Source organism: Cuculus canorus, chromosome 2, assembly GCF_017976375.1.
Source record: "Cuculus canorus isolate bCucCan1 chromosome 2, bCucCan1.pri, whole genome shotgun sequence".
Taxonomy (NCBI): Eukaryota; Metazoa; Chordata; class Aves; order Cuculiformes; family Cuculidae; genus Cuculus; species Cuculus canorus.
In genome coordinates this window covers 99897858-99915906 of record NC_071402.1, presented here as the reverse complement: position 1 = coordinate 99915906, position 18049 = coordinate 99897858, and the positions used below count along the sequence as shown (strand labels likewise).

Genomic DNA, 18049 nt, shown 5'->3' with positions numbered 1-18049 from the left:
AGAGATTCAAAGGTTTGAGCTGTGGTGGTCTCTGATCCATTATTTTGGTGCCATCCAGCAGCATGGCTCGGGCCACTGTGGCATGCCTCCTTGTCCCACTTGCAAGGGGGGATGCCCATGGCCCCAGCCAGCAGAGTGGCAGCACAACCCACCCACCCGTGTGGGCAGCCCTGTTTCCTTGGGCAGCAGGGTTGTTGTACCCCTACACAAACCAACATGAGCTGCTGTGTAAGATGCAGTGTTCGTGCTACAATCTAATCCAGTCACGGGAGTTAATGAGCAGTCAAGCCCCTCTTTTTGTAGTATTTGAGGAATAGAAGCATAAGAAAGCATGAGGACTGCAGGAGACCAGCATCTGGCCAGTACTTCAGGAACCAATAAAGATGGTAGGTCAACATAAACCTTATTTTGAACCTCATATGGAAACTTCAAAGGGGTCCAGATTCCAGTGAAACAGACTTGGGGGCTGCTTTGCAGACCTGAGACTGAATCAAGGACTGTGGGGAACATGCACGAGGGGGAGGACACCTCTTATAATTCGTATTGGGAAATGTGATTAATATGCATGATTTTTATGAAAAATATAATAGATATTTGGGGGTTGGAACTAGATGGTCTTTAAGGTCTCTTCCAACCCAAACTATTCTATGATTCTATGATATGTGTGTTCTTCCCCCCTGCCCTGCTTGGTGTGGTCCGAGCTGGTTTTGAGCCCACCCGCGCCTTCCCCGGTTGGTATGGTCCGAGCGGTCTCCCCCGCCCCCGGGGAAGTCCCGCAGGGCGGGAGCGCGCGGCTCAGCGCGGGGCCTCGTTGGGCGAGCGGCTTTCGTCACTTCCGCTTCCTCTCCGCTCTTGGCGCCGTCGGCTTGTCCCGTTTCGCCTAGAGAAGGAGGCCCGTGGGGTGAGGCGGAGACCGGGGACCGGGGACCGGGACCGAGGACTGATACAAGAAGTAGATACTGTTACAAAAAGTGGAATGTCTTTTGATTTAAGCTAAAGTTGTTTCATCTGAGTAATTGTGTTCTTTGAATTCAGTTAGACAGAATGTCCCTCTGACAGCGTTTTTTTCTTTCAAGCGGTGTTTTCCCAGACACTGTTTGAAGATGAGAACATCTGCGCAGTGTGATCTGTACTGAACAGGTGTCTCTTCTGCAATCACCTCTCTTTGTAGCCTTTCCCCATCTCAAATGCAGGGTCAGGCAGAGCTGGAACCAGCTCCAACTGAGCAAGAGTTTTGACTGTTGTGAATTACATAATAACATTAAAATCAAGCCTTGGAAAGTAGTAGAATATGCATAAGATGTCTGGGAAAATTTATCCATATGCATGTAAGTGGGAATCCATTCTGTCCTCAGCTCTAGTCTCAGGGCACGCGATTGATAGACATCACTCCTCATGTTGCCTAGGCCTTCTAAAGGATGCTGTCTTTCTGAAACACCAAAATGAGTCTTAGCGGGTTTATTTGTTGGCGGTTTTGGTATCAAGACTGGGAGCTCAGCCTTGGCCCTGGTGCCCAGTGAGCTGTAGGGCTTGTTGCAGGGCAGCAGGGTGGTGGTCACTGAGTGCTGGCCTGGGCCGATGAGTCTGCTGCTGCAGGAGGCTTGTGGTGGGGCTGCGAGCTCAAAGGCAGGCCGGGCTGTCAGCTCCTGGGTGGTTGCTGTCATCCTGCAGGCCCACTACGCACTGTTCAAGATGTCATACATGTTGCCACACTTGCACAACGGCTGGCAGGTGGACCAGGCCATCCTATCAGAAGAGGACCGAGTTGTGGTCATCCGCTTTGGGCACGACTGGGACCCAACCTGCATGAAAATGGATGAAGTCTTGTACAGCATTGCTGAGAAGGTAAAGTGGAGCTGTGATGTGAGATCGGCCTTTTTGGTTTGCAGTATTTCACAAGGTTTATATGAAGCCTGAGGAAGGTTATAACTTGATTTTTAGAGAGGTATTCTTGCTTTATGAGGCAGCAAGAAGGCTGTTTGGTTGCTTTCCTGAGTGTCTTCTAAAGTCATCAACTACCCTGATGCTTGGAATATTTAAGGGAGTGAAAATCATAGAATGGTTTGGGTTGGAAGGGACTTTAAAGATCGTCCAGTTCCAACCCCCCTGCCATAGACACCTCCTACTGGATCACGGTTCTCAAAGCCTCATCCGACTTGGCCTCGGACACCTCCAGGGATGAGGCCTCTATGACTTCTCTGGGCAACCTGTGCCAGTGCCTCATACCCAAAAGAGTATTGCAAGTTCTGAAATCAAGGTCACTGCCTATTAATAATTCACCATTTAATGAACATCAGCATTTGAGCAGAAACGAGTACTTGGTAGTAGGACTGCTGTGGCTGTAGGTAATGCAGCACTGTCACTTTACAGTCAGAATGTAGAGTAGCTGCAAATTTCCATTTTGATTACAACTTGATAAGGTACTTTCATTTTGACTCCTAAAAATGATGATATGCTAAAATGTACAGGATGATGTTGATCAATCTACCAGTGATATTTGTGGAGGTGGATGGTATTCTTTTGAGTTGCATGGGCTGACATAAATTTTAGGAGCCAAATTCTAAAGCTGTTTTCAGATGGAAACTGAATGCCTGCTGACAGCTTGTCACTTACTTAAGAAAGACAGATACTGAAGAGAAGTTAAGCTGTGAACATAAACAATTGGCTATAATTTGTCTTTTGGTAAAGGTTTTGCATAGCTGCTCTTAACTGAACCACATAGAGAATGAAGCAGAAAAACCTGAACCAGAAACAGTAATTTGGGTAGGGAAAGGGGTCAGCCATCGTCATGTAAAATTTTGTACATACTCCATAACTGGATAGAGTTTTCTGCGGTGTAGTCCTTTCTCTTTTAATGTTATTTTTAAATAAAGGGAATTTCTGTCTCTAAAATCTGTACAATGAAAGATCTATGCCTATAGGCAAATGTTAAGATGTAATAGAATACAGGAAGGAGTTGTGACTTGGTTTGCTTTAGTCATTTTTTGTTTGACATGGTGGGAGTTTCTTATGCTCAGATACCATTAGTAGTGGGTTTTGGCAGGATGCTTGATAGTTTAGCAGAGGTATTGGCAGTTAGAGGTGACTGGGAGAAGCAAGAACAATGTAACTTCTTATTTAAAAATCTCCCTCTGCAGAAATGGCATATTAAAGGGGGAGATCCTTCCTCATCTTCTTGCTTACAAGCCATGCTTGGATCTCTGCTGTTTTAAAGAGTGAGTAAAAGTTCCAATCATATAGGTGTTTATACTGGAGAATAATACAGATTGTTAACATGCTGTAATTGCGTGCTACATTTGAAGAAAATGTAGCCATATTTTACATTTGTTACCATGGTTCAATATACTTTTAGTCCACAGTGGTTTTTTGGTAGCAGTAATACTTATCTGTACTTTGTAAGGGGAAAACAAGTTTTTTTTTCAGTTTGAATCCTTTTGGCGGAAACCAGAACTCTATGTGAAAATGCAAAGCAGATGATTTTCACTGAAATGTATTCCATTTATAGTTGACCAATTTTTTTCCCCTGTTTTAGATGGCAAAGAAGCAAGGTTTCACTGAGTTTCAAAACAAATGATAATTACAAGATGTTATATTTTTGCTTTGTCAGATTTTCAGCCAAACATCCACGAACCGAGTTTCACAAAATTTCTCTGGAATGCCTTTTTTTAAAAATATATGTTTTTTGAAAGAAGGCTTTCAGTTATAAAAAAAATCCCCTGAAATACAGGGCTTTGGCTGCTAAATTACTGTAATACCCCCTTTTTACTTAAAACCCATGATTTATCTAGGACTGAATGCCATAAAAGAGGTAACCTCTTGTGAAACCAGGTGACTTTAACCAATAGGTTGTATTGACTCGGGGTGGACTTAGGGAGGATTATTCAGATGTTTTGCACTTATTGAACCATAATCAGAAGTGTGAATAGCTGGAGCTTTTGCCAGAACATTAGTTGTGCCTCTACCTGTCTGTTAAAATTTCATGAAGAGTAAGAGATGGAAAGAAAGGGAGGCAGGGAAAGAAAGACTTATAAAAATCCATATTGGTATTGTAATTACTGCTGTTTGTAATTAAAGTAGAGCAAAGCTAATCCATTTACTCATGTCTGTGGTTTTTGAAAATGTTGGCTGTAAGTACTGCTCTCAGCAGTATAGTGTCTTTCTCTTTTCCCCTATAGATTAATCACCTAAACTTACAGCATAATTAGAAATAAAAATTCAAGTAAATACTGACAGTACAGACTCTCAAGTCACTACTTACTGTGTTTGCAGCTTCTTTCAGTTCAGTAATGCAGGCCTGCTAGGCTTCTTCAGCTTGGATGATTTGTTGCAAAACCTAGTCTCAGTTCCTGTATTTTTTTTCCTGTGATTTCCTTGCCCATAAAGACATCTAAACATGAAAATCATTGTCTAGAAATCTAGGAAGATAAGAAGATGGAGTCTTGCATTTTGTTTCAGATTTCCTTAGGTAATTGCTGTATGCGCTTTAGGCCATAAGATAATATATAGCTGTGAGATTTGCTGCTTAAAGGGTGCTGAAATCTTAACCAAAAAGAGTTGCTTACTCCTAACAGAAATATAAAGGAATTTCATGATTGTTGCCATGTCATTGATCATATTTCTGTGGCAATCTCATGTTGTAGGAATGCATTAATTTTATTTTGAATTATATTGCCAAAGTCAGGGGGGAGAACTTTGGAGCACAAATGAAATTTATTTCATCTGGGATATGATTTTTCCTGCATCTCCGTTTGCCAGCAAGTGTGTGGCCTTGATCAAGATAGGACACAGAATCTGTATCTTAATGTTAAAGATCCTATAGATTCATCTGCTTTATAATCTTGGGCCATTCTGTTTAAAGATTTAATAATAGTCCACCAGGCAGATACAGTTCTGTGAAGTGTTAAAATAGCCTGTAGTTGTGGTGAGGCAGTACTGTACTTTTGGGATTTTTATACACACGTTGAGTGATGTAGACTAGTCTGTGAAGCTACAATAATTAAGAGAAACAAACAAGCAAACCAGAATTGAAGTCCAATCAATGAAAGTAAGTTGGATAAAATTTTGAATCCATGCTGCTGTTCAGTTTTTAGTTTCCTACTCCATCCTGTCGCTGTGGACAGCAGCTAGGATGGTCTGGTAAGACAAAAAATTTTGAATTGAAAGGTGGGTAAAGGAAGTCAGTGTCAGAACTAAGTACTTTCAAAAGTTAATATCTGTCTCGTTTTTCTGCTGAAAATATTTTTATCTTCAGGAGTTGAATAAGAATGGATCTGTCCAAAAGGAGGTCTATCACTAGAGGGTTGGAGCTTTTTCAGAAAGCAGATGACTTACTACAAGAAATTTACTGTATTTTAGTGTATGATATGAGGTTAAGTGCTTCCAGAATAAACTATGTGTCCAACTGCTAAAATACCACAATTTTTTTTGTATATTGTCTGGACAGTAAACTTTTGTTTTATGTTAACAACCTCAGCAGTCTCAATTGCTACAGCTGCAACTGCTTTTATTTGGTGTCATTTGCTTGCTCAGGGTTGTATTTAATTCTTGCCTGAGGTGTCCATCTGTAACACCATTGATAACTAAAAAATCAGAAAGCTTCTTAGCAACCAGTACCTTGAAATGGTAGTGAAGCTTGTTCTAAATAGGAATGGGGTTTTTGAACTGATAACTATCTGTGGGTTGGATTCACTTCCCACTGGGTGATGGTAGGTTAAGCTTTGGTTTGGCTCTGCAAACTTAGTAGCTCAAGTATAGATCAACTCCTAAACTATACCAGCCTGAATCCAGAAATACTTCAGTTCCTTTTGCTTAAAATGAAGCCGAAGCTAGAGCCTCGAGAATTAGAGCTGGCTGCATGTGAAGCTGGCTCAGATGCTGCCCTGTACTACTGTTTCTTGGCCCCAGTAGTGTCGAGACAATGGATGCTTCTGCAGGCTGTAAAACTGGTCAGTACTGTTGAAGGAGAGAGACATTTGAGTAGTTCTGCAGGGCTTGTCTTGGGTTGAAATAAAATGCCTCTTGGTCACAAGCCTGCCCTGTCTGGCATGGCCAATAAACAGTAGATATTGATTAAGATTTATGTAACAATTTATTTAAGACTTGAATAGTCTGGTACTCTTTACTAAAATCTTAGGCTGTTACTAGTGACAAGCGTTGATGATTCCGCAACAATTCAAGTAAATTTAATGTATATAATGTCACACTAACTTCAAAAGTTTTGTTGTTTCAGAACTATGTGGAGTACAGAGTTCTTGGAAGTAAAATTTTGGTTTAGCAGTGCTTTTGTAGTGGTCTTCCGATGTGACATGCAATTGCCTTGGACTAATTTTTCAGTGAAAAAGTGGGTCCCAAGAATGTTGTATTAATGCTTGGCTTAACTTAAAGTGATGTTCTAATCTCCAAATTAGATAAAAAGGTGCAAAGATTATTTTTTTTGGAATTGCAACTGTGTTGTGGAAATTTCCACGTGTGGCAAAGCTGTGCTACTGATGCCAAAAACGTCAGCGGGGTGGAAGAAGAAATGATAGGAGAAAATGGCTTTTCAAGGTGGTTTGGTTTTGGGGGTGCTTTTTTTGAGTTTGTGTTTTTTTGTTGTTTTTTAAGACAAAAACCCAAGCCACAAACTAAACAACTGCCTTTTGTCTGGCCTTCAAAGGCTAACCAGGGAGTAATCTCAGTTACTTGCCAGCTAAATTGTTGACTCTTAACATCCTGTTAAGTATTTTAGAAATCTTTCTTATGATATGGATGTGAGTGATCACTTGAGAGACTGTTGGATTTTGATATTATGAAGAACTTAGATTTTCAAGGCTTTACCTCTTGCATTTTTTGGAACGTGGCTTAAATGGGATGTTGTCATTAGATTCTTGGCAGTCTAGAATCATAACTGGCTCCATAAAAGCACACTGAAAACTACTTAAATGCTGTTTTGTTCCAGAAGAAATTTTACTTTCTTTACTACCAGTAATTATTCACATCTTTGAAGTGTGATTATTTTTTATAATTTAGAAACTGCCTTGAAGCAGAAGTCCCATCAAAATTTATTTACTGTGTGCCTCTGTTTTTTTGTAAACAAACATCTCCATACTTCCTCCATTAGAGTGCCTACTAGGATGATTAAGTACAGGGTAGGCCATATATAATATTTTTCTAGTATAGTCTAATCCTGTTTTGTGGACCAAAATTAAAAATCTTTACATCAAACAGAAATTATCATAGCAGTTCCAGATGTTTGATAGCAAAATTAATAAATGGAAAGTCCTGTTACAAACAGTAAATTTGTCATAAATCTTAGACCACATTTGTTACTTCGGACTGGTAATTTTTTGTAGTCAGATGGGAAGGAATGAAATTGATTTTGCATGTAGGTAAGGATAGGGTGTCAAGGTTGTGCAGTCATGGTATGATGCGTGAGTACAGTTACAGCTAAAGGTTTGTGTAATTTAGATGCCTGTTGACTTATATTTTAGTGTGTGTTTTAATTTCTACTATATGTGTATGAGCAAAGTTTAGAAACTAGAACTTCCCCTAATTCCACTTAAGATGAAATATCCTGCATCTAGGAAACAAAAATGTGACGTGGTTTTCTTTCAGGAATGAAGACATGAACTATGACATTAAGTGGGAGGGATTCTTGTGCATTTAACTAAGTAACTCTGCGAAATGAAAGCCTTGTTTTACCAGAATTGCCCAGAGAATAGCTTCTCATCAAGGCCTTTTTCATTATCAATTAAATTTTTAAGCTCCTGTTTTAGCTTTAATCCTCTCAAAAAAAGCTAACGCTTTTTATTTTTATCAGTTTTATTTTCATTCACTGAACCTTGTTAAACAAATTAGATGACTTAAGAGGCAGAAAAAATGCTTGGAGGGAAGCATCCGGGCATCTTAGATATTTTCTTTTTTTTTTCTGAAGTCTATAAACAGCTGACAATGGAGGCAAAATGGGTCAGCTTGGCTTGCAGAAAGCAGCAGTTACTCTGCTTGTTTAGAGTTGTACATGTCACTGTAAGGTCTCAGTTGTACATAAAGGGCATTTGTTTCTCTGGATGTTGATTTAGCATAGTATCTTTCCAGCTGATACTGGATGCGAAATGAGCATCTTAGCTGTAATTAAAAATCCTTCCCATGTTAATTGGTTGTTGTTAAAACTAATGGCAAGACTGTTTACTGTGGCTTTATGACTTAATCTTTTGGAAAATATATGTTGCAATAATGAGAGCTTGTATCTACTAATTGGTAATACAAATAGTGAAAGGCTTGGTAATATTTATTGCTTTTTTATTTCCTGTTTTCTTCTGTTTAGGTAAAAAACTTTGCTGTTATTTATCTTGTGGATATCACTGAAGTACCAGACTTCAACAAGATGTATGAGTTGTACGACCCCTGTACCGTCATGTTTTTCTTCAGGTACATGATTGTTCTAGAATGTAACTCAGTTAAATTTTTTTGTGTGTCAAATACAGTGTCCCAGTGATCATTTCGAAATGCATGTTCATTGCTGTACAAGAGAGTAAACTGTTAATTAGGAAAATGGCTTGTTTTCCAGTTAGCTGAGTAACAATGTTTTGATAGGAGTACAAATGAGTGATAGTGAAAATTTGTTTTATCAAATTTATTATTATTTTTTTTGTTTTATTTGTTTACTTTTAGATCTGAAACTCTGTATAGAATACTGCAGTAATAGAGCAGTCAAGCTTGTCAGACTGGCTATAAAGATACACCCAAGTATTAAGGTTTTTTGGAGCTAAGGTGTCTACATTGATAAGATAAAATGTGCTACTGACAAGCGTGGAACTCTTTCTGGTGTTAGAGAGTAGTGGAAAAGAAATATAAACAGTGAGGGGTATGCTGAAGTTTAATTGCACTGACTAGCAAACTTGGCCGGTTAGCGGTCTTTGTTCTAGCTTTAGAAATAGGCAGTAAAATGTCAGCTTGAGTGGCGGGAGTGGATGCTCTTTCTATGATGCCTGTTTTGCAAGCCTGGTTGTTATAAGGGCTTCTTTTGAATCCTGCAGAGCATTCTTGTGGGAGATATAAAGCTTCTTTCTGAATTATAATAACATGTTAATTTGTCTGGCTTTTTTTTTTTCTCTCCCTTTAAAGGAACAAACACATCATGATTGATTTAGGTACAGGTAATAACAACAAGATCAACTGGGCAATGGAAGATAAGCAAGAGATGATTGATATTATAGAAACTGTTTATAGAGGAGCCCGCAAAGGTCGAGGTTTAGTGGTATCACCAAAAGATTATTCCACTAAATACAGATACTGATATTTCTTCTGCCTTTTTTTAACCCTACATCCACTTAAATTTATTCTTCTGTATGTGTACATATATATATATATTAAAAGACTACAAATACTTCAACTTTTGAGCATATTTTGAATTATTTAAAAGATTTTATGTCTGTTTGGAAAAATAGAAGTCACAAATCCTGGAACTGTGTGATTGCAGTAATACTGCAGCTGAATTTTGGGTTGTTTATTTTTGTTGTAAAGACTTTACTCTGTGTTGTTCTTTTGGTATTATGTATTTTTGTACACAAAAAGCCTGCTTGCAGAAAAACATTTCTACTCTTATTTGTGTAACAAAAGCAAATGAAATCTGGGGAAACTATAGTGTACGTTTTTTGAAAGAATAAAATCAGTTCCACTTACCTTAATTTTCTTTAGCCAGTAAATTTTAGGAAGTAAAACAAAGGTAGTTGGATGCAAAGTCATAATGTTGAAGATGAAGGCTTATCACTTCCGTCTGGATTCCTTACATAGTATCTTGGTCTTCTGTATCAACTAGAAACAGGAATAAAACACTAAAGTGCATTTATTAATATTTAGCAAAACTGAGAGAAAACATCTTCCATGACTTTGTGCGTGCCTTCCCCCCCCGTCAGCTTACTTGACTTGTGGCGATGGATTTTCATGGAAATTAATGCATACAGTAGTCAGTTTGAAGTACGTTACAGATTCTGCAGTGCCGAAGGGAAAGTGCAGTTCTGGGCTGGCTACAAAGCCAACAGCTGAAGAAATGATGAGCTGTGCTTTCTCTCATTTGACCTCGGCTTTGTCTAATGGTGTTTTATAATGCACATATACTCGGGTGGCTTGGTTTGGATTCCCCTGTGGCATAGCTTTTGAAGCTCCCATTTGCATTACTGACTACTTCTGTTTTGTGTTAATACAGCCAGTCTTGTGTGATTTGTTTTGGGTTGGGTTTTTTTTAACCAGTAGATGCATATTTACAGATTAAGAAAAAAGAAGACAGACTATGCAGAAAGAAGATACCTGTACTTTTGGTCCAATTTGTCACAAGACACAGAACATTTTTTTTTTTTTAGACTTAAATGTGTTTTGGAGGACTTAGAGTGAGTCAAGGAAGTGAAACACAGGGTCCCAGTTTCTGCCTAGGTTAATCTGGTTTACAGTGGTTATTAATTATGGAATCACTTATTTTGGAAGGACTATCAGCCTCCCAGTCAGAGTAGATCCTATTGATCAAGTTGCGTAGGACAACGTTGAGTGTCTCTGAGGATGGAGATTCCCTAGCCTTTCTGGGGGACCTACTCTGCTGCTTAAGCACCCTTATAGTTGAAAAAGTGAAAAAGTGTCTAGCTGGAATTTCCTGTGTTCCAGCTTGTGTCTGTTAACTCTCATATAAAACACCTCCAACAACAGACTGACTGTTCCCTGTGCTCTACCATGGGGTAGTTGCTGGCAAGAAGCCATAGTCTTAAGGCTGAAAGAACAGAATTTGCTCAAACCATCGTATGCTTTCTACTCCACCATATCTTGGTGGCTCTTTGTTTTACCCCTCCTCATAACAATAGATTTCTTGAACTGCGAAGCCCCAAAATTGACACATTTTTCTGGATGTGGTTTCATGGGAGTTGAATAGAGAGGAGTGACCTGCTGGTTGTACTTGTGCTAATGCTGACCAGTAAATATTTGGCTGCAGGCTTTGTTGCCAGGGTACCCTGCTGACTCACAGACAACTTGTCCCACTCCTTTCCTGCAAACCTGTATGTCAGCCAGGGCTCACGACTGCAGTGCAGATTAGAATGATTTCTTGATACAAATGAAGACTGTAATAGATGCTCAGTATTAACACCTGCTGATGTTTTAAAAAAGCGTATTTATCCTTTATCAGCCGAGGTATCCTTTTTGCCTGGTAAGGCTTCGATTTCTGCATTTGTCGCAAGAGGTTCCAGTTAAGTTTCAGAATCTTTCCTGCGAAAGGTGCCAATGTTTTTGTGGACAAGAACCTTAAAGTTAGTGCAGATGTCCTCTTTTCTTTGACTCTACCGTGGCTTGTTCAGGACATGTTAGGTAACTAAAATTCCTTATCTGTTCCACCATCTCTAAGACAGACTCTTTCACCAATATGGCTAATGTTAAAGAACTGAAATTGGCACAATATGATATGTGCGTGATGTTATCTACATGGGTGTGCATAGCTTTGGGTGGACTTGTGAAGAGTAACAACTGACCAGCTGTAATCTGTTCAAATACCACCATTTCTTTTACTGCAGAACAGTTTATATTCATTGGAACTATGAAGTTTTGCAAGGACACCTTTGTGATAACATCAAATATGATAAGGTGCATTGTGTAATGTAAAACATGTAAAGAAGCATCAAAATGGTCCATGCAATGGACCATGCAATTGGTCTAAGACAAGTGGAAAATACTTGTCTTAGAAGGATCTTGTTATTCTGAGAATATTTAAATAAAAATGGCAACAAATAAATATGAAAATTTTAATACTAAAATAAGTGAAACGTATTTTCATACATGAAAAAAGTTTGTGACTGGGTAAGTTCAACATATAGGATGTAGTTTTCTACCCAAAATAGTGGTTTTGCCTTCCCTGAAACTTAACAGTTCTTTCCCAATTACAGGAAATAGTGTCCCATTTAGATTAATTTAAGTCAGACAGCCATGCAGCTGTGTGGAGATGTCTTTAAAGTCACACAAAATAATTGTATAAAGGATTACAGAATTATTTAGCTTGGTAAAGACCTTTCAGATCATGAAGTTTAACCCTTAGTCTAAGACTGCCAGGTCCATCACTGAACCATGTCCCTAAGCACTACGTCTACACATCTTTTAAATACCTGCAGGGATGGTGACTCCACCACCTCCCTGGGCAGCCTCTTCCAATGCCCGATAACACTTTTGGTGAAGGAATTTTTTCTAATATCCAATCTAAACCTCCCCTGGCTCTATGTGAGGCCATTTGCACCTGTCCTATCACTTGTTACTTGGGAGAATAGACCAACACCAACCTCACTGCAACTTTTTTCCAGAAGCAATAGTTTTTTTTTTTTTTTTTTAAAATAGATCCTGTCGTGACATGATGCAAGTATGTTTGTTTTCACTGACTCTTGGTGAGAGGTGACTCTGATAGTAAACTCGCGGTTTCAGTGCAGTGCTGTTCTGCTTTTACCTTTCTTCATCACATCCTCATTTCAGTGCTGCAGAGAAACAGTGAATAAGTAAGTGAGTGGTTTAATTATTCATGAACATGATTCAGTATAAAAATAGGAAGGTCTCTACACAGTTAAAGGAAATCTTAATGGATTGTCTTTCTATATTTCTGAAAATTGTTTTATGGCTTATCACCACAGGCGTCAGAACGAACAGATGCCTCAATTACTTCCGTAGAGTTACAGATATTCCTGTCTTTCACTGGTTAAGCAGAATTTATATGTCTCAGTTTGAATCAGGACACCACTTGCACTCACAGAACACAAGCAATGCTGTCTCATAAATACTAAGAACACAGACATAGGCATCCATCAGGGAGAGGCAGTGGCATTTACAACAGATAGTGGTACAAAATCCAGCATGCAGTCCTGAGCTGTAGTGTGATTTTATATTAGTGTTTGACAATAATACGAAACTTATTGTTTCTTCTTCCCATCTTACTGCTGCAAGAATGAGCTACTGTGGCATCTGGGGTGAATGAGTTTAAGAGGTGTGCCTGGAGCCACAATGGGAAGCTGAAACATGTTTAAAAAGAGATATACATACATTTATACCAGTGAAAATCCTCAGTCAGCTAGGCTTGCAGACTTGAGGGACAGGAATGAGGGGAAGGAGTGCTCTAAGCCACACATATTATGACAAATGTACAGTCTCAGTTTATGTATTTGGGATTAGTTTGCACTATCCCTTCTATATGTCACTTGGCTGCAAAACATGCAGCAAGCTGCAGTTTGTGTTCTTTGGAAAAAAGCTGTAGCGTCCTTTGGCTCTTGGCAATGAGAAATCCAAGATAATTTAAAATATCTCACTATACTTTAAATAAATGCAGATATGATAAATGTGTAAACAATATTTTCATGCTAGGTCCTGCCCATAATGGCAATACATAAACTACAGTAAAAATTAATTCATTTTCTTTACTCTCAGCTATTCATTAGTGTTTTCGTTCCCAGCTTCTGTCATCAGGTCAGCAACATTCTTCTCAAGGTCATCAATGCGCTTGCCCATTTCTTCCAGTAAAAAGTTAAAGGTAACTTTATTTATAAATGAGAATATTAAACATTTAGGGTTTTTTTCTCTTCTGTTAGAAAAAATAAGAAGCTTTCTTCCTGCTGTCTCTTACTTATTCACATTCACCACTAATGCAAGATGAAGCATGCACAAAGTTGTATTATTACAAGACCATCCCCACTTTCTTTCTCAACAGTTAAGCATTCAGGTTCTAAATATTTTCCAATACCTTCCTGTATGCCCATGACTGAAGTGGAGTATTTTCTGAGTGAGATTTGTTTCCTTTCCGAGGAACTATTTTAGCTGATACCATATGGTCAATATACACAATCAAAATATGAGTGCTGCTAAAATTTTGTACGCTAGAGCAGCTGGTTCCTGAAAGGTTGAGTTACAGAAAAAATGGAAGATTTAATATACTCACAGTTTGTGAAAGCAGAAGTAGCGTCAGTAAGTAGACCTAATGAGAAAACTCAGGGCCCCTTCATGGAGTCATAGAATGGTCTGGGTTGGAAGCGATGTTAAAGATCATCCAGTTCCACCCCTGTGCCCTGGGCAAGGACACCTTCCACTGGACTTCTCAAGCCCCCATCCAATCAGGCCTTAGACACCTCCAGGGACAGGGCACCACAACCCCTCTGGGCATGTCGTAGTTTTTCTTTCTGAGGGCTCAGCTTCCCACACTCAGAGCCAACAGTTGGTTTTCAACCAACAACATGCAGCAATACACTGGTTTAAATGGCACATTTGAAGATGACTGCTTTTTTTAATGACCTTCAGAATCTTTACACATAATGGGCTGATTATTTTACTTAAAAGCAAGAATTGCTGTGCAGAGCCTGGCTTCCAGAGTATCTGGAAGCCGATACTCATTTTAGTAAAGCCTTTTTTAGGATCCTTCTCAGTAAAAGGAAAAATAAATGGAGTTGGGGAGCAAATCTGCTGTGTTTACATCCTAAGCACTTAGCAACGTCAATCATTGTAACTTAATTTGATGTTGAGAAAAGAGCGCGTCTTGGTTCCCACAGGTGGAGCCCTCTCTGCTGCACAGGGGGGACCCTAGCCTGGTCCCTTGGAGGAGCCACAGAGCATCCTCCCACGGAGCCAGGAGTGCAGGTGCGGCGCAGGATATTTCTCAGTGTTATTGTCTCGGTCAGAGCTTGAAGATGCTCCTGCAGCTGGTGCAGCAGGGTGTCCACCTGGGGGGAACAGAATCATAAAATCATTGAATAGTTTGGGTTGGAAGGGACCTTAAAGATATCTAGTTCCAGCTCCCTGCCATGGGCAGGGATGCCTCCCACTTAGATCAGGCTGCCCAATGTCCCATCCAACCTGGCCTTGAACACCTCCAGGGATGGGGCAGCCACAGCTTCCCTGAGCAACCTATGCCTCTCTCATAGTGAAGAAATTCTTCCTAATGTCAACTAACCAGACTGAATGCATATTAATATTTCTTTTTAATTTTTAAAGTGTTTTTTTTTTAAAAAGATCTTTAATACTCTCATGTAATTAGTTTTGTAATATGAAGTGGTTAAAATATCGTGCTTGTTGAAGTTCCTTATACCAGAACATGTCAACAGACAAGAATGAACACGTCAGACAGAACTGGGTGGTGCCTCTCATAACCATGTTAGCATGTAGGTCATCCCTGTGTTTTTTAGCTTGGTAGCATAGAAAGCTTTTGATGCATCTGTTACTGAGGTGTCTTCTTGTGTGTGCAGATGCCCTGGGTGCGCTAACTCTTGCCCAATGTAAAGTCAGAGGTTTTTAGTTCACTATGCCTATATGGTTAGAGAGTATCACTGCTGGGCAATAGCTTTCATTAGTTTGTTACTTTATGCCAAATACCTAATAGTGCCTTCACCTGTAACAAATTTCTGTCCTGAATTAGTTGGTAGTGCTCTCAAATGTTGGAAAGATTATTTTTTATAACTTACCACTTCGAATCTTTCTTAATAAACTTAATTGTTTTCCTTCTTGACCTTCCCCACCTCATTTGGGAAGACGTGTTAATCTCTGTGGTGAGATTCTGGCATCAAAGCAAACCTCCACATTGCTGCCTGCTTCCCATAATCCTGGCATGTCCTCAGTACGTCCTTATCTTCCCACTCCTGCAGATTCTCTCCTCTTTGCCTTTCTCATTGTAGAGAGAAATATCAAGCACATTTTGCAGAGCTTGACTGTTCTACTGCTCTAGGAAGTATCTAGATAAAAAAATTTGAACAATAATATGCACATAGATATGCTTTACATTTGTACTTAGGCACTGGCTGCAATCACATAGCTTTTTTGTTCTGTTGTGTAAATAATAAGGAACAATTGATGCTTCTTACCTGTTTATTTGTTGTTAAAGTATCTCTTTGCCCCTAGGGATAAATAGTAGAGCTGTACTATTTTTGCATTTTTGCTCCTGATAAGAGCCATAGTCTTCCTGATTTTCCCTGCTGCCAGAACAGCTTCTGTCTTAGACAGCAGTGTTTTCCCCTGGAGACAGTCAAAGCAACTGTTTGCTTGTGTCCAGATGCCTTGAACAAAGTGATGGAGTCCTATTTGCAGTGAAGAGCTTGCAGGGGTAAAGAAACAGCTGGAAATGTGGAGAAGCCAGAGTTATACAGACAATGAGTTTGCAAGATTTGCATTAAATCTTCGTAGCACCACATTTTAGCAACAGCTAGGTTAGAGTTCAACAGAAAACAAGCATGACTTGGTAAAGGCTTTTTTTAAGTAGCCTCTTTTGTTTTTAAGGCAGCTTAGTGGTGTCAAGACTAAAAACCATTAAAGGTGTGGACACTGCAGAAAATGTTTCACCATGCAGTTACCCCTCTAAAGGTCTGGTTCTTTGACTTTGTGGCCTCCACAGCTAATTTGAATGGCACTCGTAGTTCAAATCTTGAGCTGAATTAGGCAAATAATCCACAGCTGGTTTTACGAAACAAAAGTAGAAGTGTCTGTGAAGCCAAAAATGTTTGTGGAGGAGTTCCAAAGTTCTAGAAAGCCTAAGAGTAGAAGAGATAAGCAGCAAGACTAGAAAGACTTTGCTTCACAATTAGTTTATTTAAAATAGACCTAAGTGTGTTTGGCTTTGCCCTGCTATCTTCTATTCTCCCCCTCCTCAGAGGGCTCAGTTTTTCAGAGTTGAGCTGTTATCAGACATTGCCAGCATCTGAAATCCAGGAAGGTAAGACGAGTGATATTTTAAAAGCAGTAGTTTGTGTTAGGCATGCACAGGCTAAGGGAAGTTGTTGGTTTCAAAAACAGAAGTTTAGCTGAGAACCAGTAAACGACCAATGCCACCAGTGCTCATAACCACATTTACGGCAGTAAGTAAAGAATACTTCATTTACTAGAAGGGTACCAAGAAGTTCATGTGGGCAATGAATACAAAACCAGATCTTAAGGGGGTAGAGAAAGGGACAAAAGACAAGATTTGACAATACAAATTCTTTTTCCATGCCAAAATATGCTCTAAACTACTTTCTTTCAGTAAAAAGCTTAGACTCTAGTCACCTTCAATTTAAATATCTCTTCTTGGTATGAAGCACATAAAGTAAAAATAAAAAATAGGGTGACCTGGAGGTTGGGGAGCCATCTGCTTCCATCCTATTTCAGAACTGCAGGACTGTGCTGTGAACTCTTTACACTGTGATTTTATGTTGAAATTGTGTTCAAAATGTGCTTCTCTTGCTCTTTTCTAGGGAAATTCCAGTCCCTCCAAAGCTGGAAACAGAAGTCAGGGTAGCAGAACAGGAAATAAAAGTATGCTGAAATATTTGAAGTCCCAAGTTCAATGCCTCTACTATACAATGCCATGATGTAAAAACCTGCGGTGTGGAGGAATAAAGGAATTGTGTTGTAGAAATGCATTACTCTTGTTGTTTGGATATTACGTAAAGTCCTCTCTCTCCCCTCTTTGCTGACAAAAGAGATTTTATATACCAGGGATCAGGAATCCTCTTGCCATGCTCCAAGCATGTCTGGCTCAGGGCCACTTTGGAATGGATGTCAGAACAGGGAGAAGGAGTCTTAGAAAAAGACTAATATTATGTGTGTAGTAAGAAAGAAAACGGGAAATTTAGTCCTGGAAGGAGACAAGAAGTACAAAGGCCACCAGGGCAGCTTGTCTGGCTGTAGATCAGAAGGCTGGGTGCAAATCACACTGCAAATTTTTGTTTTCTTTTTTTTTTTTTCTTTTTTTTTCCTTCCTGGCAGAGGCACGTTAGGTTGTAAAAGTTTTCACTGAAGAGAAAAGGGCTAGATACAAGCTAGTTCTTCCGTCACAGTATTTCTGCTACCAAATTGTAGGGTAGGGTCTTTGAGTCATGTTGTTCTTCGTCTTTGCCTCTCTCTTAGGAATCTTCTCTTGTGTACTTTGAAATCATTGTTCAGTGGGACACAATGTGCAGAAAAAGCACCTGGCTTTGCTGTGTCATCAGCTTTTATATGCTGAAATCCTAAATGGTGCTGGTCGTTCTTGCAAGCAAACTATTACCATTTACATGTTTCTCTTGACTCAGCGCAGTGCAGTTCACTGAAAGCTTGTTCCTAGTGAAGA

The 18049-nt window shown here is 39.4% G+C and overlaps 1 protein-coding gene across 3 annotated transcripts; it reads left to right on the top strand.

Annotated features, from left to right (window-relative positions):
• Positions 1–757: 757 nt before the first annotated feature.
• On the top strand, positions 758–9370 carry TXNL4A (thioredoxin like 4A). 3 transcript variants are annotated; one of them, XM_054059659.1, is made up of 4 exons: positions 758–901; positions 1672–1845; positions 8303–8406; positions 9103–9370. In XM_054059659.1, the coding sequence occupies exons 2-4, from the start codon at positions 1693–1695 to the stop codon at positions 9272–9274; spliced, it is 429 nt and encodes a 142-aa protein (XP_053915634.1). In that variant the 5' UTR covers positions 758–901; positions 1672–1692; the 3' UTR covers positions 9275–9370. The 3 variants fall into 3 exon arrangements, with proteins under 3 accessions (XP_053915634.1, XP_009555224.1, XP_053915635.1); XM_009556929.2 differs by having other exon boundaries at positions 811–952; XM_054059660.1 differs by lacking the exon at positions 758–901 and adding an exon at positions 3138–3215 and having other exon boundaries at positions 1706–1845.
• The last annotated feature ends 8679 nt before the right edge of the window (positions 9371–18049 follow it).